The sequence below is a fragment of the Erinaceus europaeus genome, chromosome 23, assembly GCF_950295315.1.
Source record: "Erinaceus europaeus chromosome 23, mEriEur2.1, whole genome shotgun sequence".
NCBI classification, from domain to species: Eukaryota; Metazoa; Chordata; class Mammalia; order Eulipotyphla; family Erinaceidae; genus Erinaceus; species Erinaceus europaeus.
In genome coordinates, this window is record NC_080184.1 from 11,499,745 (window position 1) to 11,521,863 (window position 22,119).

The 22,119-nt window shown below is 54.0% G+C and overlaps 3 protein-coding genes across 4 annotated transcripts in view; 2 read left to right on the forward strand and 1 right to left on the reverse strand.

The window, feature by feature from the left end:
* The window catches only part of LOC132535528 (zinc finger protein 678-like), a 307,284-nt gene that overhangs the window by 258,617 nt on the left and 26,548 nt on the right, over positions 1-22,119 (forward strand). The gene's annotated exons all lie outside the window — the stretch shown is intronic.
* On the forward strand, positions 276-15,210 carry PIN1 (peptidylprolyl cis/trans isomerase, NIMA-interacting 1). Its single transcript, XM_060181701.1, has 4 exons — positions 276-403; positions 5,727-5,948; positions 13,271-13,381; positions 14,828-15,210. Exons 1-4 carry the CDS (start codon positions 346-348, stop codon positions 14,935-14,937), a joined length of 501 nt encoding a protein of 166 aa, XP_060037684.1. The 5' UTR covers positions 276-345; the 3' UTR covers positions 14,938-15,210.
* OLFM2 (olfactomedin 2) overlaps positions 20,018-22,119 on the reverse strand; it is a 78,760-nt gene continuing 76,658 nt past the window's right edge. For both annotated transcript variants that reach the window (XM_060181668.1, XM_060181667.1), the window contains one exon: positions 20,018-20,705. In XM_060181668.1, coding sequence (XP_060037651.1) covers positions 20,028-20,705 — 678 coding nt within the window. In that variant the 3' untranslated portion in view covers positions 20,018-20,027. The remainder of the gene's footprint in view (positions 20,706-22,119) is intronic.

Consider the following 22,119-nt stretch of genomic DNA (forward strand, 5'->3'; position numbering starts at 1 on the left):
GCGGAAGGCCAGATATGATTGGTCGGCGCCGCTGGGAGACCTACCAATGAGCGTCGAGGGAGGCGGGCTCTTCACTGCAGCCCACCACTGAGGGGCAGAGGAGAGGAAGTGGGCGGGACCCGGGTGAGGCCGGTGGGGAGCGGAAGGCGAGTAGAGCTCATGAGGCTCCGCCCCCTGAGACTCCTAGCCAATAGGAAGCTGTATAGGAAGTTGGAGCAGTCAGGACGACCAATGAGAGAGGCCGCGGCTGGATGTGGCGGACCAATGAGCGGCAGCAGTGGGCGGGCTCAGGCGGCCGAAGCGGCGCGGCCCGGGGCGGAGTGGGGCGCTGCGGCAGGAAGGAAGATGGCGGACGAGGAGAAGCTGCCGCCCGGCTGGGAGAAGCGCATGAGCCGCAGCTCAGGTGCCGCGGGGTCGGGGCTGCAGAGACGAGGCTGGGAGCGTCACGCCCGCCTGACTCCCGGGGGTGGAGGGTGGGTTCCTCACTGCTTCTTGGAACGGCCCCGTAGGGCGGTGGAGGGGGTGGGGTGGGGTGGTCGCTGCGAGGCCGCGGGAGGCTCCCGGGGGAAACTGAGGCAGGGGCCGCCGACACGAGTCAGCGCTCTGGCCGGCCCGGGAGACGGTCCCCGGGGGGGGAGCTCCACGATCCCCAGCACCTCGGGACCCCATGCACCTGCTGCGGGCTGGGGTCGGGGTGCATGCACGCCGTTAGTGGAGGGGGGGCGCCTAACGCTGCAAACCTTGCAAACAGGCACAGCTGGCATCCGCATGCCAGGATGCCTTGCCATGCTGAAGCCTTCCCCCCCCCACACACACACACACACAACCCCAGACCCGGGGATCCCCTTCCTCCTTCTCCTTCCCCTCCCTCCCCTTCCCTGCTTCTCACCCTGTCTGTGATCCCAAAGTCGGGGGGTGGTGGGGGTGGCTGGAGCCTCGCCCAACAGCCGAAAGGCCCATCATGGGGCTTCCCTGGCGCCTCTCCCTCCCTGCAGGGCCCCAACGGTGGGGGTGCGGTTGTTCACCTATTGGGAGCCTCCAAGGTCGGCGGTGGCAAGAGGTGGGAGGGGGGGGTCGGGTGCGGGGTGCAGACCAGGGTCCCTGCAAAAGGAGCTTGTGGTTAGGGGGGATGGGGTGGAGGGGGAGCCCCTCTGAAGGATGCACACACAGCCAGCCTCTCCCCTGCACCGCCGGCCATGGGGGTGGCACCCGGGGAAGATCCTGGGTCCATGATCTCCCCGCAACCCACAACCCCACCCCCTGCCCATGAACATGAACCCCAATGGAGGCTGATGACCGTATTCTCTCTCTCTCTCTGTCTTCTGGTTTCTCCTGCTTTACAGGTGAGAACACAGAGAGGTTCAGGGAGAGACGAGGAGAATCTCCCATCACCCAGAGAAAGTGGAGGCGGTCGGAGCTCAGCTCCGGTGCAGCCCCCCAGGAGGTGGTGCCCTGGGTCAAGTGTTGGGCTGTCAGGCAGGAGGACCCAAGTTCGAGCTCTGGCGTCACAGAAGTGCCTTGAGGGAGACTTGGCTTCTCTCTCTCATCGATTTCATAACTTTTTTTTTTAAATATTTATTTATTCTCTTTTGTTACCCTTGTTGTTTTATTGTTGTAGTTATTGTTGTTATGGATGTCGTTGTTGTTGGATAGGACAGAGAGAAATGGAGAGAGGAGGGGAAGACAGAGAGGGGGAGAGAAAGACAGACACCTGCAGACCTGCTTCACCGCCTGGGAAGCGACTCCCCTGCAGGTGCAGAGCCCGGGGCTTGAACCGGGATCCTTAAACACCAGTCCGTGCGCTTTGCTTTGCACCACCTGCGTTTAACCCGATGCACTACCGCCCAACTCCCCCCCCCCCCCTTTCTTTTTTCTTTTAACCAGCTCAGTTCTGGTTTATGGTGATGCTGGGGGATTGAACCTGGGACCTCAGATCCTAAGGCAGAAAACCCTTTTTTTTAAAAATTAAATATTTAATTTATTTTCCTTTTTGTTACCCTTGTTTTTATTATTGTTGTGGTTATTGTTGTTGTTGTTATTGATGTTGTTTTGGATAGAACAGAGAGAAATGGAGAGAGGAGGGGAAGACAGAGAGGGGGAGAGAAAGACAGACACCTGCAGACCTGCTTCACCGCCTGGGAAGCGACTCCCCTGCAGGTGGGGAGCCGGGGGCTCAAACCGGGATCCTTAAGCTGGTCCTTGCGCTTTGCGCCATGTGCGTGCTACCATCCAACTCCCCCACCCCCTTTTTTTTTTTTTTTTTTTTTTGCTTAATCACCCTGCTGTCTTCCCTCACCCTCATAAAATCTTAAAAATAAATCATTATCTAGGGCAGCCCAGGAGGGGGCGCAGTGAATAAAGCATTGGACCCTTGAGACATGAAGTCCTAAGTTTTGATCCCTGGCTTTACATATACAGGGCTGATGCTCTGTTTCCCTCCCCCCCCCCCCCGCCCTTTACTTTTCTTTCTTTTTTTTTTTAAGATTTTATTTATTTATTCATGAGAAAGATAGGAGGAGAGAAAGGAGAAAGAACCAGACATCACTCTGGAACATGTGCTGCCAGGGATTGAACTCAGGACCTCATGCTTGAGAGTCCAATGTTTTATCCACTGCGCCACCTCCTGGACCACTAATTTTCTAAATTATCTTATTTATTTATTGGATAGAGACAGCCAGAAATTGAGAAGAAAAGGGTAATGGGGAGAGAGACAGAGAGACACCTGCAGCCCTGCTTCACCACTTGGGAAGCTTTCCTCCAGCAGGTGGGACCAGGGGCTGGAACCTGGGTCTTTGCACATTGTAACATGTGCCCTTAACCAGGTGCGCCACCACCTGGCCCTTATGCTCTGTTTCCCTATCTGCATTATATGTCACCAAGGAGTAAATCTTTTAAACAAAACAGGGGTTGAGGAAGTAACATAGTGGTTCTGCAAGAGACTATTCTGCCTGAAGCTCTGAGGCCCCAGGTCCAATCTCCAGCACCTCCAGAAACCAGAATTGAGCAGGGCTCAGGTTGAAAGGGATGATGATTTAAAAAAAAAGATTATTATTTTCTTTCTTTTTTTTTTTTTTCTTATTTCTATTTATTGGATAGAGACAGCCAGAAATCGAGAGGGAAGGGGGGGTGATAGAGAGAGAGAGAGACAGACAACCTGCAGCCCTGCTTCACCACTCACAATGCTCCCCTCCCATGCATCCCCACCATCCGAACCTGGATCCTTGGCACACTGTCAGATATTCACTCAACCAGGTGCGTTACCACCTGGCCCCTAAAAATAGAATTTACTTACATGTTTGTTTGTTTGTTTTTTCACCAGAGGGAGAGGCCAGAGTCTCCCTCGCGCACTTGTGGTGGTAGGATTCAGCTTCAGGACTGTGCGCATTTCAGAACTAACTACCTTTTGCACCATCTCCCAGGCCACACAGAGCTGGCGCTGTTCCCGGCAACTACGTCTCCACTGTCGTTATTTCTTTACCTATTTATTATTTATTTTCTTGACATCACCACTCCGAGCTGATTCGATCAGGTAGAGAGAGGGCATGAGAGAGACCACTGCACCTGAAGCTTCCTCCAATGTGGTGGGGGGCTGGGTTTGAACCTGGGTCACCCCCATAGCTCTGTCCAAGTGAGCTTTTATGCTGGCCTACCATTGCAAGGAAAAAAAAAAAAAATATATATATATATATATACACATAGATATATTTGGGACCAGTTGATGGCGGACCCAGTTGAGAGCAAACACTCCTATACAAGCCTCCTGTCCCCAGCTGCAGGGTGGGTGGGTGGGGGGAGCTTCTTGAATGGTGATGCAGTGCTGCAGCAATTTGTCTTCCTCTCTGTCTCCCAATTTCTCTGTCCTGTAAGTAATAATTATTTATGAGTGAGTGAGGAAGAGAGAGAGAAAAAAAAAAAAAAAACACAGCCTCCTTGAGCCACATGTGATCCCAAGGATGGAACTAAGGACCTCACACTGAGAGTCTGATGCTTTTTTTTTTGTTTGTTTGTTTCCAAGATTTTATTTATTAATGAGAAACATAGGAGGAGAAAGAGAAAGAGCCAGACATCACTTTGGTCCATGTGCTCCCGGGGATTGAACTCAGGACCTCATGCTTGAGAGTCCCATGCTTTATCCACTGCAGGTCCCACCCCACCCCCTTACCTGGGCCCCAGCACAAATTTTTTTTAATTTTTATTTTTTATATTTATTTGTTTTCCCTTTTGTTGCCCTTGTTGGTTTTTATTGTTGTAGTTATTATTGCTGTTGTCGTTGTTGTTGGATAGGACAGAGAGAAATGGAGAGAGGAGGGGAAGACAGACACCTGCAGAACTGCTTGACCACCTGTGAAGTGAACCCCCTGCAGATGGGGAGCCGGGGGCTGGAACCGGGATCCTTACTCCGGTCCTTGCAAATCCTTGCGCTTTGCGCTACGTGCGCTTAACCCACTGCACTACCGCCCACTCCCTGCACTTTTTTTTTTTCTAACTTTACTGGATAGAGATAGCCAGAAATTAAGAGGAAGCAGAAGATAGTGATGGACAGAGACAGACACCTGTAGCCCTCAACCACCACTCATGAAGATTTTCCCCCTGCCGGTGGGGACCAGGGGACCCCGGTCCTTGTGCTTTGTAACATGTGCATGCGCTCAACCAGGTGTACCACCACCTGGTCCTCCCATTTTTTTTTCTTTTTTTTTTAAATATTTATTTATTCCCTTTTGTTGCCCTTGTTTTTTTATTGTAGTTATTATTGCTGTTATTCGATGGTGTTGTTGGATAGGACAGAGAGACATGGAGAGAGGAGAGGAAGACAGAGAGGGGGAGAGAAAGACAGACACCTGCAGACCTGCTTCACCGCCTGGGAAGCGACTCCCCTGCAGGTGGGGAGCCGGAGGCTTGAACCGGGATCCTTAATCGGGTCCTTGCAGTTTGCACCACGTGCGTGCGCTTAACCCACTGCGCTACTGCCCGACTCCCTCATTCTTCTTTCTTTTTATTTCTTTACCGGAGGTGGAGGTTAATGGCTTACAGTAAAATACAGTAGTTTGTGCATCCGTCACATTTCCCAGTTCTCCACATAACAATCCAACCCCCACTAGGTCCTCCTCTGTATTAAATTTTTTTTTTTAGATATTTTTATATTTATTTATTTACTTACTCCCTTTTGTTGCCCTTGTTTTATTGTTGTGGTTATTGTTGTTATTATTGATGTCGTCGTTGTTGGATAGGACAGAGAGAAATGGAGAGAGGAGAGCAGACAGAGAGGGAGAGAGAAAGACAGACATCTGCAGACCTGCTTCACCGCCTGGGAAGCGACTCCCCTGCAGGTGGGGAGCCAGGGGGCTCGAACCGGGATCCTTGGGCCGGTCCTTGCGCTTTGCACCACTTGCGCTTAACCCGCTGCGCTACCGCCCGACTCCCACTGTATTAATTTCTTAATGAGAGAGCAGAAGCAGGAGAGAGAGAGAGAGAGAGAGAGAGAAGCAGAGCCTCCTTCTGGCACATGTGATACCGGGGATGGAACTCAGGACCTCACAGTTGTGAGTCCCAAAGCTTTATCCACTGCGCCTCCTCCTAGGTAGGGAGGTAGGCAGGGGGTGGGGGGGTGGGGTCCAGGGCTGGGGATCACTTCTCACGGAAGCCATTCAGGGGATCACTTCTCACGGAAGCCATTCAATGCCTCCCTTTGCTGGTCGTCTCTCTCACCCTCCCCACTCCCCCCCCAGGCCGGGTGTACTATTTCAACCACATCACCAATGCCAGCCAGTGGGAGCGGCCCAGTGGCAACAGCACCAGCGCCGGCTCAGGCAGCAGGAATGGACACGGAGAGCCGGCCAGAGTCCGCTGTTCGCACCTGCTGGTCAAGCACAGCCAGTCCCGCCGACCCGCCTCCTGGAGGCAGGAGAGGATCACCCGGAGCAAGGAAGAGGCCCTGGAGCTCATCAACGGTGAGGCCTCCCTCCCCGGCCCTCGTCCTGCTTCCATCTCACTTTACCCACGGCGTCTGCTCTGTGCTCTAAGGTGTTCTCAGCGAATAGGATGCAGAGAAATGGAGAGAGGGGGAGAGACAGACAGACACCTGCAGATCTGCTTCTCCCCCTGCCGGGATCCTTGAGTGGGTCCTTGTGCCTTGCACTATGTATGCTTAGCCTAGTCGACTATTATTATTATTATTATTATTATTAGTTTATTGTCATCATTGTTAGGACAGAGAGAAATGGAGAGAGGAGGGGAAGACAGAGGGGAAGAGAAAGACAGACACCTGCAGACCTGCTTCACCAGCTATGAATGCCTGTGAAGCGACTCCCCTGCAGGTGGGGAGCCGGGGCTCGAACCCGGAACCTTACTCCGGTCTTTGAGCTTCACGACATGTGCACTTAATCCGCTGCGCTACAGCCTACTGCCCTGACTATTATTTCTATAACTATGTTCATATATATTCCCCTCCCCTTTTAATTTTTCCTATGGTCCTGCCTTTTCTTCTCTTCTTTTTATTTTTTTTTTTAATATTCCCTTTTGTTACCCTTGTTGTATTATTGTTGTTGTTATTGATGTCGTCGTTGGATAGGACAGAGAGAAATGGAGAGAGGAGGGAAGACAGAGAGGGGGAGAGAAAGACAGACACCTGCAGACCTGCTTCACCGCTTGTGAAGCGACTCCCCTGCAGGTGGGGAGCTGGGGGCTCGAACCGGCATCCTTACCCCAGTCCTTGTGCTTTGGGTCACGTACGCTTAGCCCGCTGCACTACTGACCGGCCCCCAGAGATAGTCGTCTTCTTACTACTAGTATGAGGGATTCAATAATCAAGTCACACAATGATAAGAACTCCATAACATTCCGAGTTCTGTGACCCTATTCCCCTCCATTGGGAGCTGCAGTGGTTGTGCCAAGGTCACAGACAAGAGTTGACTATTTTTATTTATTTATTTATTTTGCCCCCAGGGTGATCTCTGGGGCTCGGTACCTGCACTATGAATCCACTACTCCTAGAGGCCTTTTTTTTTTCCCCCATTTAATTGGCTAGGCAGAGAGAAATGGAGAGAGGAGGGGAAGACAGAGAGGGGGAGAGACAGACAGACACCTGCAGACCTGCTTCACCGCTTTCGAAGCGACCCCCCCTTCAGGTAGGGAGCCAGGGGCTCAAAGTGGGATTCTTGAGTGGGTCCTTGGGTTTCGTACCATGTGTGCTTAACCCAGTTGACTATTATATCCATCCCTCCCCCCCTTTTTTTTCCCTATGGTCCTGCCTTTTCTTCCTTTCTAAATCATACCTACTACTTCTGAGTGTCCTTCCTGTTTTATATATATATATAAATACACACCCCAGAGAACTGCTCTGCTCTGGCTTATGGTGGTGCAGGGGATTGAACTGGGGGCTTTTGAGCCTCAGGCATGAGAGTCTCTTTGCATAACCATTATGCTACTTTATCCCTGCCCACCCCACCCCCCTATTTTTTTTCTCCCCCTCATCTCTTTGAGTTCTAATGGAACTAAAGTTCAGAGCCCTCTGGGCATCTTCCCTAACATTTCTCCCCATCTGGGAGTATAGAGCAAAATTCATTATGGGGTGCAGAAGGTGGAAGGTCTGGCTTCTGTCATTGCTTCCCCGCTAGACATGGGTGTGGACAGGTGGATCCATATTCCCAGCCTGTCTCTCTCTTTCCCTAGTGGGGCAGGGATCTGGGGAAGCGGAGCTCCAGGACACATGGTGAGGTCGTCTGCCCAGGGAGAGCAGGATGAAATCATGTTATCTGTAATTTGGTGGCTGGAACACAGTAAGATATAATACACAAGTAGCAAGGAAAAAAGCAGATGAGAAGAGGGGTCTTAGGGACGAGAAGAAGTTAGGAAGTCTGCTTTTGCTCTATCCCGAGGGGCCCATGACTTTTACTAATTTTTGCCCAAGCCGGACAGCTAACATGCAGGTGGGCTAAAAGTATTGTCTGGGAAGATGGTGTCAGAGTTGAGAAGGGGACTAGAAAGCTGGATCAGACCCCACCAATGTGTCCTGGAGCTCAGCTTCCCCAGAGACCCACCCTACTAGGGAAAGAGAGAGGCAGACTGGGAGTATGGGTTGACCTGTCAATGCCCATGTTCAGTGGGGAAACAACTACAGAAGCCAGACCTTCCACCTTCTGCAACCCTCAATGACCTTGGGTCCATGCTCCCAGAGGGATAGAGAATGGGAAAGCTATCAGGGGAGGGGGTGGGATATGGAGATCTGGTGGTGGGAATTGTGTGGAGTTGTACCCCTCCTACCTTATGGTTTTGTTCATTAATCCTTTCTTAAATAAAAAAAAAAAAAAAAAGAAAACTGGATGGGGCGGAGAGCGAGAGAGACAAGCTCTCAAAACTTGAACAAAATATATAAATAACAATTCATTACCTGTTAACCCCTTCCACCTGACCCGGGGCCCATGTCTCTTCATATTTAGCACAAGAGTCTGTGTGACCTCTGAGTCCCTGTCAGCCTGTGCTCGCAGGCCGTCCATGGTCCCAGCTGGGGACGTTCTAGGCTGCTCTCATTTCAGGACCCGTCTTCCTCGAGGGGCAGAGCAGGCTGACCCAGCTTCCCTTCCGAGAGCGGGGCAGTTGCTACGCATTGCTGCTCTACAGTGAAGCCCAGGTCCTGGAGAGCCCCGCAGAGGGCTTGTGAGGACGTTCCTGATGGAAGTGACCAACGATGGTGGAGAGAGGGCTCTGTGTTCTAGGTTCAGTCCCCCAAGCCTCAGCTGAGCAGTGCTCAGCTCAGACCCAGGGCCTTACGTGTGGCAAGTGCCACATCCCCGTAGGTGAGCTGTCTCCACTCCTGGCTTAAACTGCTTCTCTTCTGTAATTTACACCCTCCCTCCCTCCCTCCCTCCCTTCCTTTCCTTTCTTTCTCTCTCTTTATTATTATCTTTATTTACTGGATAGAAACAGCCAGAAATCGAGAGGGAAAGGGGGAGACAGAGAGACACCTGCAGCCCTGCTTCACCACTCACAGTCCTCTCTCTTTCTTTCTTTCTTTCTTTCTTTTTTTTTCTTTTCTTTTTTTTTTTCTCTTCTTCTCTCTCTTTCTTTCTTTCTCTCTCTCTCTCTTTTTCTTTTTTTTAAACAAGAGCCCTGCTCAACTCTGGCTTATAGTAGTGGTGGTGGTGGGGAATTGAACCTTGGACTTTAGAGCCTCAGGCAGGAGAGTCTCTTTGCAGAACCATGATGCTATCTACCCCCTTCCCCTCTCCTGTGATTTTTTTTTTTTTTCTTCCCCCAAACAGATTCCATTCATTCGTATCCAGAGGAGAGAGAGATTGCTTGAGGCCTGCTCAGTTCTATAGCAAGACGGTGGTGCTGGGGATTGAACCTGGGAACTTGAAGGCCTCAGCTATGACAGGCTGGTGTTCTGCCTCTGTGCTGTCTCCTTTGTGCCCCCCTCGTTTTTTGTTTGTTTATTATTATTATTATTATTATTATTATTATTATTATTATTATTATTTTAAAACAGAGTCCTGTTCAGCTCTGGCTTCTGGTGGTGCTAGGGATCAAACCTGGGCCCTTTGGTGCCTCGGGCAGGAAAGTCATTTTGCAGAACCATTAGGCTGTCTCCTCCAGCCCTTACCCCCCCTTTTTTTCTATGTAGCAGAGTGGTTCCAGTGCATGAACTGGGGGGGGGGGGCAGTGTGGCTCAGGCCCGAGAGTCTTATCTCATGACCTCCCTGGCCAGCACCATTCCCTCCATTTTTTTTTTTTTAATGGGGTGGGGGTGGGAGTGACTAGAAATGGAGAGAGGAGGGGAAAACAGAGAGGGGGACAGAAAGGCAGACACCTGCAGACCTGCTTCACCGCCTGGGAAGGGACCTGCCTGCAGGTGGGGAGCCGGGGGCTCGAACCAGGATCCTGACGCCAGTCCTTGAGCTTAGCGCCACCTGCGCTTAACCCGCTCTGCTACAGCCCGACTCCCTCTCTCTTTCTTTCTCTTACTCTCTCTCTCTCTCCTCCCCCTCTCCCTTTCCCGCTCCCCCATTCATACATGAATCTTTTTAGGGGCTTGTGGTGGTGCAGCTGGTTAAGCGCACACGTTACAGTGAGCAAGGACCCAGGTTCGAGCCTCCGGTCCCCACCTGCAGGGGAAAGCTTTGCGAGTGTTGAAGCAGGGCTGCTGGTGTCTCTCAGTCTCTCTCCCTCTCTGTCTCCCCCTCCTCTTTCATTTTCTGGTCATCTCTAGCCCATAAATAAAGATAATAAAAAATAAATAAGGGGCTGGGCGGTGGCACACCTGGTTGAGCACACACGTTACAGTGCACAAGGGCCTGGGTTCAAGCCCCTGGTCCCCACCTGCAGGGGGAAAGCTTCACAAGTGGTGAAGCAGGGCTGCAGGTGTCTCTCTGTCTCTCTCTCTCTCTCTATATATATATCCCCCTTTTCCCTCTCAATCTCTGGCTGTCTCTATCCAATAAATAAAGATAATAATAAAAATAAAATGAATGAATCTTTCAAACAATTTTTTGAGGTTTTTTTTTTTTTTTTTTTTTGCCACAGGTCTCTTAACATCGTCTCTGCTTTTGATTAAACTTTTGTGGATCGGTCGGTTGTTTGGTTTTGAGGGGTTGGTGGGGAGGGAGGAGAGAAAGTGTCAGACTGTCAGGGGGCTCTGACCCCAGGCAGTGACAGGCCTTGGAAACGGGCTTCCAGGGGACCTCAGGCCTGCACGTCCTGTGCTCTGAGAGGTGAGCGAGCTCCAAGTCATCTCTTCTTCTTTTTAATATCTATTTATTTATTTATCCCCTTTTGTTGCCCTTGTTGTTTATCATTGTTGTTGTTATTGCTGTCATTGTTGTTGGATAGGACAGAGAGACATGGAGAGAGGAGGGGAAGGCAGAGAGGGGGAGAGAAAGACAGACACCTGCAGACCTGCTTCAGTGCCTGGGAAGCGACTCCCCTGCAGGTGGGGAGCCGGGGGGCTCGAACTGGGATCTTTACGCCAATCCTTATGCTTCACGCCACGTGTGCTTAACCTGCTGCGCTACCGCTCGACTCCCTCCTCTTTTTTTTTTTTTGACTAGTTTTTTGCCCTTTTATTGCCCTCGTTTATTGTTATTGTTATTATTATTATTGTTGTTATTGCTGTCATTATTGTTGGATAGGACAGAGAGAAATCGAACTTTTCCTACTTTTTCCCTTTTTTTCTCATCCTTCATATATATTCTTTTTAAAGCAGTTGGGGCATGTGTGTGTGTGTGTGTGTTTGTGTTTGCAAGGCACAGGAAAACTCGCCAAATAGTTCACTTAGATAGAGCGCCGCTTTGCTATGTGTTCAGTCGTACTTTGAGAAAGGATCCCACTGCACTGAAGGGAACTGTGGTATCTCTCTCTTTTAAGGAAAAAGGTGGGGGGCAGTGGCACATCAAGTTGAGCACACATAATAAGGACTGGTGTAAGGATCCCAGTTCAAGCCCCCAGCTCCCCACCTGCAGGAGAGTCGCTTCACAGGCGCTGAAGCAGGTCTGCAGGTGTCTTTCTCTCCCCCTCTCTGTCTTCCCCTCCTCTCTCCATTTCTCTCTGTTCTATCAACGACATCAATGACAACAACAATAAAAAAGAAAAAAAAACCCATAGGTCCTGTATTAGTATAACTTTATTTACATGAAGGTGGGGAGATAGCATAATGGTTATGGGTGTGTGTGTGTGTGTGTGTGTGTGTGTACGTTAAATAAGACACATACAGAGAGAAACACCAGAATCTCTGGCTTCTGGTGATGCTGGGGCTGGAACCTGAGACCTCAGAGCCTCAGGCAGGATACACCTTTTTGCAGAATCATAATGTTGTCTCCCAAGCCCTGTACAACCTTTTTTTTTTTTTTTTATTGTGAAGCTTTCCCCTTGCAGGTGGGGACTGGGGGCTTGAATCTGGGTCCTTGCGCATTGTAACTGCGCTCAATCAGGTATGCCACCACCCTTTTTTTTTTTTTTTAATCTTTATTTTCAGCCAAAAATTGACAGGAAAGGGGAGATAGAGAGACACCTGCAGCCCTGCTTCACCACTTGTGAAGCTTTCCCCCTGCAGGTGGGGAGCCAGGGCTTGGAACTCAGGTCCTTGTGCGTTGTAACGTGCGCTCAACCAGGTGTGCCACCACCCAGCACCCCAAACAACTTTCCTGTCTAAGGTTCCCAGGTTCAATCCTCAGCACCACTAGAAATCAGAGCTGTGCAGAGCTCAAATGAAAAAAACAAGCACAAGGACCGGCGTAAGGATGCCAGTTCGTGCCCCCGGCTCCCCACCTGCAGGGGAGTCGCTTCCCAGGCGGTGAAGCAGGTCTGCAGTTGTCTGTCTTTCTCTCCCTCTCTCTGTCTTCCCCTCCTCTCTCCATTTCTCTCTGTCCTGTCCAACAACGACGACATCAACAACTATAATAACTACTACAACAATGAAAAGCAAAGGCAATAAAAGAGAAAATAAATATTTAAAATGTTTTAAAAAGACAACAAAAAAACCCCAGAACAATAAAAAAAAAATACATATATATATTTTTTTTTTGGGGAAGACATTCTAATAGTTATGCAAAAGACTGCCATGATAAAATAAATAAATAAATTGTATTATTATTTTTTTAAACCAGAGCACTGCTCAGCTCTGTCTTATGGTGGTGCTGGGGATTGAATCTGGGGCTTCGGAGCCTCAGGCATGAGAGTCTCTTTGCATAACCATTATGCTATCTATCCCCCCCATCCCAATCAAATCTCTATCCAATAAAGATAATAAAAAGGTTTTATATTTATTTGTTCCCTTTTGTTGCCTTGGTGTTTTATTGCCATCGTTGTTGGGTAGGACAGAGAGAAATGGAGAGAGGAGGGGAAGACAGAGGGAGAGAAAGACAGACACCTGCAGACCTGCTTCACCGCTTGTGAAGTGACTCCCCTGCAGGTGGGGAGCCGAGGGCTCGAACCAGAATCCTTAGGCCGATCCTTGTGCTTTGTAGCCACCTGCACTTAACCCACCGTGATACCGCCCAACTCCCAATAAAAAGTTGTTTTGAGCTTATTTATTTAAAAGAGAGACGGGAGGGCGGGCAGCCACGATGCTGGAGCCTCCCCCAGTGTCCTGGTACTCCTGCATGTGGCATCAGGGACTGACTGAGCCTGCAGGGATAGACTGGTTGCTCTCAAAGGCTCGTTTGTCCCCCCTCCCCCTAGCCCTGGGAGTCCTATCTTGAAGGGCACGTGGCGGGGGTTGGGGGGGGGGAGGTATTGCTGACTGGGGTCACCCCATGTGTGTCCCTCCTCCCCTCACAAGGCTACATCCAGAAGATCAAGTCCGGAGAGGAAGACTTTGAGACTCTGGCCTCCCAGTTCAGTGACTGCAGCTCAGCCAAGGCCAGGGGCGACCTGGGTGCCTTCAGCAGAGGTGAGGGGGGGGAGGGGAGGGGCCCTGTGGGGTGTGTAGGGGGGGATCCCAGGCCAGGCTGCCAAGTGGGGGAGCCTCTCTTGCCTACCACCCCCTCTATCCATCTCCCACACTCCCTCTCCTTCTCCTCCCATTATTTAGTCACTGTTGTTACTAGTTTGTTTTATTTCATTTACTTTTTTATTTTCTCCCAGAATCCAGCTCAGCCCTGGTTTCTGGTAGAGCTGGGGATTGAACTTGGGACCTGAGAGCCTGAGGCAGGAGAGGCTCTTTGCAGAACCATGATGCTGTCACAGGTGTTGTTTTGTTTTGTCTTAGATTTATTCATGAGAAATGTAGGAGAGAGAGAAAAAGAGCCAGACATCACTCTGGTACATGTGCTGCCAGGAATCGAACTCGGGACCTCACGCTTGAGAGTCCAAAACCCTATCCACTGTGCCACCTCCTGGACCACGTGTTTTTTTTTTCTTCTTTTATTGATTTCTAGAAACTCTTTATATATGTGGGATTTTTGTTTTTTAAACCAGAGCCCAGGTGGTGCTTGGGATTGGACTTAAATTGTATTTATTTATTTATTGGATAGGGACAGAAATTGAGCGGGGTGGGGGTGGTAGAGAGAGAGAGACACCTGCATCCCTGTATCATCACTCATGAAGTTTCCCCCCTTCAGGTGGGGACCAGGGATTTGAACCCAGGTCCTTGCGTACCTTAGTGTGTGCACTTAACCAGGTACACCACCACCTGCCCCTCCCCCCTTTTAAAAAAATATTTATTTATTGGCTAGAGACAGACATAAATGCAAATCAAGGGGGAAGGAGAGAGACAGACATCTGTAGTCCTGCTCCACCACTCTTGAAGCTTTCCCCCTGCAGCTGGGGACTCGAACCCGGGTCCTGGTGCATTGGAACATGTGCGCTCAACCAGGTGCGCCACCACCAGGCCCAAATATATTTAATTGACTCGAGTTCAGTGAAAGAGAGATACAGAGAGAAAGAAAGACCCGGAGCCCTGCTGAGCTCTTTGCTGATGGTGGTGTGGGGGATTGAACCTGGGACCTCAGAGCCTCAGGCAGGAGAGTCTGTTTGTAACACCCCTGCTCTGTCTCCCCAGCCCTCTAAATATATTTTATTTTAGTTCAGTGAAAAGAGAGAGAGACACAGAGAGAAAGAGAGACCAGAGCCCTCCTCGGCTCTGGCTTTTGGTGATGGCGGGAGATTGAACCTGGGACCTCAGAGCCACTGTGCTGTCTGTCTGTCTGTCTGTCTGTCTCAGCTCCTCCTCTTTCTCTCTCCTCACCAGCGTCAGGCAGGGCGCGGGTTTGGGGCTGGGGGTATCTGCAGTGCCATCACCCCCAGCAGGGCCCGGTTCCGGGGTGGTGGGTGATCTGGGGGGGGGGAGTGACACCCCCAGCTTCAGGCGCCCCCCTCCCCACCCTCCACCCCCCAGGTCAGATGCAGAAGCCATTCGAGGACGCGTCGTTCGCACTGCGGACCGGGGAGATGAGCGGCCCGGTGTTCACGGACTCCGGCATTCACATCATCCTACGCACGGAGTGAGGGGCCCCGGCCCCCGGCCCCCACCCCGCCCAGGGCCGCCGCAGTATTTATTGCCCTACATCAGGGGGGTCTCACTCCCGCCTCCCGGCTGACCCGGCTGGGGGGCACCCCTGCCCCCATTTGGGAAGATGCGTAAGGGGAAGGGCCCCCCAGATGGGCAGGGGCTGCCCTGCCCCAAAGCGTGCGCCCCCCACCCTCACCCCCGCCCCCGCCCCTCCAGGGTCTCACGGAGTCTTCCGGCCCCTCCCTCCTGCAGTGGGGCTCAGGGTGGAGGGGGGTCCCCCTCAGCGGCAGCGCTCTTGTGGGCAAAGCCTCCCCCTCCCCAGTCTCCATTAAACCTGGAGCCGCCCCCCGGTGTCCGGGAGTCTTTCCGCCTCCGTACACCAGACACCTCCCTCCCACTGGGGCCTTCGACTGGGGCCCCACCATCATCACCATGGCAACTGACGCCCATGGTGGGCTCTTCTGTGTCTGGGGGTCCCCTGCAGGTGTGTGTGTGTGGCCCCAATACAGAGCCCAGTCTAGAGGGGGTGGGCTTCAGACTAGAGTTTTGGGGGGAGGGTGGTCCTGGGGGTGGAGACTCGGGTCACCTCCATACAGCTCCCCTGCCAATGGGACCCAGCTGGCCAGGCAGGGACTGTGGGCTCCGGGGTCTCCCTGGTGACAGGGAGGGGTTCAGTGAGGGTCTCCAGTGCCCTGCCTACCTGCCACCCCCCGGGAAAGGCCCCAAGGAGGGTGGGTGGTCTGCACAGACTCGCAGGCCAGGGCCCGGGTCTGATCCTGACACTTACTTAAAACTTGTATATTATCACCCAAGCACCAGCGGCCTGGCCCAAATTCTACTAGTACTGCTACTGTTATTATTATTATTAGTCTTCTTTGGGATTCAGTCCCTGCACATCCCATTCACCACTCCTGGTGGCTTATTTATTTCTCTATTACTATTTTTTTATATTTATTTATTTATTTATTTTCCCCTTTGTTGCCCTTGTGTTTTTTTATTGTTGTAGTTATTATTGTTGTTATTGATGTCGTCGTTGTTGGATAGGACAGAGAAATGGAGAGAGGAGGGGAAGACAGAGAGGGGGAGAGAAAGACACCTGCAGCCCTGCTTCACCACCCGTGAAGCGACTCCCCTGCAGGTAGGGAGCCGGGGGCTCGAACCTGGATCCTCACACCAGCCCTTGTGCTTTGCGCCATGTGCGCTTAACCTGCTGCACTACTGCCCAACTCCCTTCTCTATTATTACTTTTAAAGAGTTGATTCGTTTATGAGAAAGACAGGCAGAGAGAAAGAGCCACTCTGGTCCATGTGCTTCAGGGGCTTGAACTCAGGACCTCATGGCTGAGAATCCAGTGCTTTATCCACTGCACCACCTCACAGACCACTATTATTATTATTATTTACTTTTTCCCTTTTGTTGCTCTTGTTGTCATAGTTATTATTATTGTTGTTGTTGATGTCCTTGTTGGATAGGCCAGAGAGAAATGGAGAGAGGAGGGGAAGACAGAGAGGGGGAGAGAAAGATAAGACACCTGCAGACCTGCTTCACCGCCTGTGAAGCGACTCCCCTGCAGGTGGGGAGCCGGGAGCTCGAACTGGCATCTTATGCCGGACCTTGTGCTTCACGTCACGTGCACTTAATCCGCTGCGCTACCGCCCAACTCCCTTTATTATTTTAGTCATGCATTGCTTTATATTTTTTTAATTATCTTTATTTATTTATTGGATAGAGACAGCCAGAACTTGAGAGGGAAGGGAGTGATGGGAGAGAAACACCTGCAGCCCTGCTTCACCACTTGCAAAGCTTTCCTCCTGCAAGTTGGGGACTGGGGGTTCGAACCCAGGTCCTAGTGCATTGTAACATGGTGCACTCAACCAGGTGCGCCACCACCCAGCCCCTATTTATTTATTTCTAAGTCAAGAGGAACGGGGTAGTCAAGGAGGTGGCCTAGTGGCTAGAGCAGTGGGTTCCAAAGCTGGTGACCCCAAGGTGCTACAAAAAGACTTCCGGCCTTCCCACAGCTCCGGGGTCCAAGACTCCATTCCCAGCCCCAGCAGAAGTCAGAGCTGAGCAGGGTTCTGGGGGCAAAATTAGGCACAGGGGGAGTGGGGGGGGGACCCCAGAGGGTAGTGGTAGACCCAGCTGAATACTGGGCATGAAGACCCAGGTTCAAGTCCCCAGTCCCTTCAGGGGAACAGCTTCACAAAACAACAGAACAGGGCTGCATGTGTCTGTCTCCTTCCCTCTCAATTTCTGTCCATTTCTGGTGTGTGTGTGTGTGTGTGTGTGTGTGTCTCTGTCTGTCTAAGTGTGTAAATCAGAGCCTCAGACATCCATGTTCACTGCTCCTGGGCCATTTATTTTTGAAAGTTTTAGAGGGGAGAGAGAGAGAGACAGGCCACCCCAATACAGCATGAGAGCTTCCCTCAATGCTGTGATTCTGCAGTGCAGAGTCCGGGCTCATAGGCCGCAGGGCTGGCAAGGCGGCCACCAATCTGGAGAGCGAGCTCTCTCACCGGCAGGCTTGGCTTTGGAAAGACTTTGGTTCCCTAAGAACCACTCCAGGAGGGAGGTTGAGATTGAATCTCCTGACCTGGAATGGGGGCGGGGGGGGGGGGAGGCAGCTGGACTTGGGAGGGGGTCCCATCCCCTAACACCCCCCCCTTCCTCTCTGTCCCCCTCCCAACACACAGAGGACAGAGAGGCATCAAATGTCAAAGGTCCCATTTATTGAGGCCAGTAAACCCGGAGAGAAAACAAAACTGAAAACATATTATCAATAGAAAAAGATCCATGCACTCGGCTCCTGGCAGGAGTAGGGGTTGTGGGGGGATGCAGAGTGAGGGGGACCCAGGGGGCCTTAGGGGAGCAAAGACGGAGGCGTGGGAAGAGGTGAGGGGGAGGAGAGAGACAGGTGGGTGGGGGCAATCCAGAGAGATAGAGGCATTTATAGAAAGGCCACGAGACAGAAGGAAGAGGGGCAGGAGAACTTGGGAGTTTGAGAGGACAGTCAGGAATGAGAGCCAGGAGAGAAAGGGAGGAGAAACAGGAGATGATGAAGAAAAAGGAGAAAAGAGGTGAGAGAAAGAACAGCAACAAAAAAAGATGAGAGGACAAGGAGAAAGCAGAGAGAATGAAGAGAAAAGGGAGAAAATAAAAGAGAGGGACAGAAAAAGAGAAAGGAGATGAGAACAGAAGAATGAAGAAAAAGGAGTGATGAGAGGCAGAGAGAGAGAGAAAAGGCACCCCAGAGACAAAATAACCTGGAGGGATCTAGGGGGGGTCCCCCCCAACATTCTGTTGACGTGTGAGCGTGACTGCAGAGGGAGGGGTTGGGGGGAGAGACCAGAGACGGAGAGATACACAGACGGAGAGACATCCCAAGGGGCTGGGGCTAGGCTGAAAAGCCCCACCTCCATGCATGTCTGGGGGTGGGGGGGCCACGACCCAGACCCGGGCAACACTGCCTCAGGGTCTCCCAGGTGCTGATGGCGGAAGAGGGGGACCCTCACGTTCCAGGCGAGGAGTGAAAGGAAGACAGACGGGAGGGGAGGGAGATGGGGAGATAGAAAGATGGGGTGTCTGTGTGTGGGGGGGAGGCTCATCTCCCTACTGTGTGCAGGGGGGGGGTACCCAGGGGGAGATGAGGGCGGAGAGAGTGCTCCATAGCTCCTCCTCCCACTGTGTTGGGGCTCCCCCCACTGCTGAACCCCCGCCCCTGTCCTCCTCATTGGGGCCCCCTCACCCAATCAGCTCCCCCCTCACCCTGCTTCTCCTCCTGTCATCTGGGTCCCTTCCCTATATTGGGGTCCCCACACCTCACACTGAGTACTCCTCACATTGGGGGCCCGCCATTGAGGTCCCCCATTGGGGTCTCAAACTCGCATCCCATGGGGTCCCCCACTGGGGTCTGGGTTCCCCCCATGGAGGTCTCCCACCTGGACACCCTCCACTGAGGTTCCCCATTGGGATCTGGGCCCCCCATTAAAGATCCCCCTCACTGGGCCTGCCTCCCCTCCCCCTTGGGGATCCCCCCCACTGGGGTCTGGGTCCCCCATGGACGTCCCCAGCCTGGACACCCCCCTCCCCACTGAAGTCCCCCATTGGGTCTGGGTTTCTTCCCTCGTGGGGCCCACCTGCCCACTGGGGCTGGACACCCCATCCCCTTGGGGTCCCCTACTGGGGCCTGCCCCTCCCATTGGGGATCCCCCCACTGGAGCCTGCCTCCCCTCCACCTTGGGGTCCTCCCACTGAGGTCCCCCATCTGGACACACCCCACTGAAGTCCCCAAGGGGTCTGGGTTTTCTCCCCGTTGGGGTCCCCCCCACCCACTAGGGCCTGACACCCCATCCCCTTGGGGTCTCCTCACTGGGGCCTGCCTGTACCCCATTGGGGGTCTAGATTTCCTCCCCCTTGAGATCCCCTCACCCACTGGCTTCTGACCCCCCCATCCCGCTTGGGGATCCCCCCACTGCAGTCTGGGCCCCCCATTGAGGGGCCCCCATTGGGGTCTGGGTTACCTCCCCCTTGGGGTCCCCCTGCCCACTAGGGCCTGACACCCCATCCCCTTGGGGTCTCCTCACTGAGGTCTGGGCCCCCCATTGAGGGTCCCCCATTGGGGTCTGGGTTACCTCCCCCTTGGGGTCTCCCACTGGGGCCTGCCTCCCCTCCCCCTTGGGGTCTCCTCACTGAGGTCTGGGCCCCCCATTGAGGCTCCCCCATTGGGGTCTGGGTTACCTCCCCCTTGGGGTCCCCGTGCCCACTAGGGCCTGACACCCCATCCCCTTGGGGTCTCCTCACTGAGGTCTGGGCCCCCCATTGAGGCTCCCCCACTGGGGTCTGGGTTACCTCCCCCTTGGGGTCCCCCTGCCCACTAGGACCTGACAGCCCATCCCCTTGGCGTCTCCCACTGGGGCCTGCCTCCCCTCCCCCTTGGGGATCCCCCCATGGAGGTCCCCCGCCTGGACACCCCCCTCCCCACTGAAGTCCCCCATTGGGGTCTGGGTTTCCTCTCCCTTGGGGGTCCCCCCTCCCCCCGCCCACTGGGTCCTGACCCCTCCCACGGGGTCTCCCCCCCCACCCCCTCCTAGGCGGCGCCGGCGGGGCTGACGAGGTGGAAGAGGGTCACGTTGTACAGCACCTGGTGACCGTTGTTCCAGGTGTAGAGCGCGCGCTGGCGCGGGTTGTAGTCCAGCATGGAGATGTGCGCGTACTGGTTGTGGAAGGGCACGTCGGTGTACTCGTAGCCGCCCGTGTCGGTGGAGAAGGCGAAGTAGACCTTGGCGCCCGCCAGGTGCGAGCTGGTGACATACAGGGTCCCGCAGATGACGAAGGCCTCGCCCGCGCTGCGCTTGGGGAAGCCGGTGTCCCAGGAGCGCAGCACGGCCAGGGTGCGAGGGTCCAGGCGGCTCAGCACGATGTTGCCCGCGTTCTGCTCGGTGGTGTAGACGGCCCACAGCCCCCGCTCGTCCGCCATGAGGTCCAGGTCCGAGAAGCCCCCCCAGGAGTAAGGGAAGGTGTTGTTGTAGCCGGCGCCCGGCAGGCTGCGCTGCAGCAGGACGGCCCGCGAGCCCAGGTGGTACTTGACCACCACGTTGCTCTGGTGCTTGTTGTAGTACAGGGAGCCGTTGTACACCACGTGGCCCGTGCCCGCCCAGGGCTGCGGGAGCAGGTGCTGCACGAAGTGCTGGCCCTTGACGAAGTCGCCCAGCGAGCGGAACTCCAGCACGCGGCGGCCCTTGTAGTAGCCGTCCATGTACCACACCTGCGGGCGAAGCGGGCCGGGGGCGGGGGCGTCGGGGGACGGGGGGATCGGGGGACGGGGGGAGACGGAGGACATGGGGGACGGGGAGATGGGGGGACGGGGGGAGACAGGAGGACATGGGGGACGGGGAGATGGAGGCATGGGGGGACGGGGAGATGGAGGCATGGGGGGACGGGGGGAGACAGGAGGACATGGGGGACGGGGAGATGGAGGCATGGGGGACGGGGAGACAGGAGGACATGGGGGATGGGGAGATGGAGGCATGGGGGACGGGGAGACAGGAGGACATGGGGGATGGGGAGATGGAGGCATGGGGGACGGGGGGAGACAGGAGGACATGGGGGACGGGGGGAGACAGGAGGACATGGGGGACGGGGAGATGGAGGCATGGGGGGATGGAGAGACAGGAGGACATGGGGGACGGGGAGATGGAGGCATGGGGGGATGGAGAGACAGGAGGACATGGGGGACGGGGAGATGGAGGCATGGGGGGATGGAGAGACAGGAGGACATGGGGGACGGAGAGATGGGGGTTGGGGGAGACGGGAGGACATGGGGGATGGGGGAGACAGGAAGATGGAGGCATGGGGGGAGACAGGACGACATGGGGGTCAGGGGGAGACAGGGAGATGGAGGCATGGGGAGACGGGGGACGGGGGGGAGACAGGAGGACATGGGGGATGGGGGAGACAGGGAGATGGGGGCATGGGAAATGGGGGATTGGGGAGACAGGAGGACATGGGAGGCAGGGAGATGGGGGCATGGGGAGACGGGGGATGGGGGAGACAGGAGGACATGGGGGACGGGGTCATGAGGACACGGTATGGGGACGGGGAGACAGGCATGAAGATGGGGGTGGGGGGAGATGGGAGGACACGGGACGGGATGGGAGATAGGGGAAGGGAGGAGGACATAGGGGACGAGGACACGGGGGACGGGGAGATGGGAGGACATGGGGGACGGGGAGATGGAAATGAAGACACGGGATGGGAGGACACAGGGATGGGAGACGGGGGAGACAGGCATGAGGACACAGGGGATGGGGAGATGGGAGAGACAGGAGGACATAGGGGACGGGACGGGGAGGTAGGGGGGACAAGGAAACGGGAGGTAGGAGGAGACAGGGAGATGGGGGTATGAGGATACGGGGGACAAGAGACAGAAGGACACGGGGGACACAAGGAGACGGGCATGAGGGTACAGGGGATGGGGGGGATGGGGAGACATGGGTATGAGGACACGGGACAGGGGAAGATGAGGGAGACAAGGGGACACAGGAGACACAGGAGAGGAGGATGGGGGACATGGGACACGGCGAGTGGTCAGGACTCGAGCAGAGTCAGGTGGGAGGGGGGGACACTGAGGAGGGAGACCTGTACCTATGTGGGGGAGCTCAGGGCTAAGGGGTTGCCAG

What these genes read in the sequence shown, in the direction of transcription:
- PIN1 (XM_060181701.1), top strand. Translation starts at nt 346, where the DNA reads ATGGCGGACGAGGAGAAGCTGCCGCCCGGCTGGGAGAAGCGCATGAGC. An exon ending in GCGCATGAGCCGCAGCTCAG is followed by an intron (nt 404 to 5,726) that starts GTGCCGCGGGGT and finishes CTCCCCCCCCAG; the next exon opens with GCCGGGTGTACTATTTCAAC. An exon ending in GGCCCTGGAGCTCATCAACG is followed by an intron (nt 5,949 to 13,270) that starts GTGAGGCCTCCC and finishes TCCCCTCACAAG; the next exon opens with GCTACATCCAGAAGATCAAG.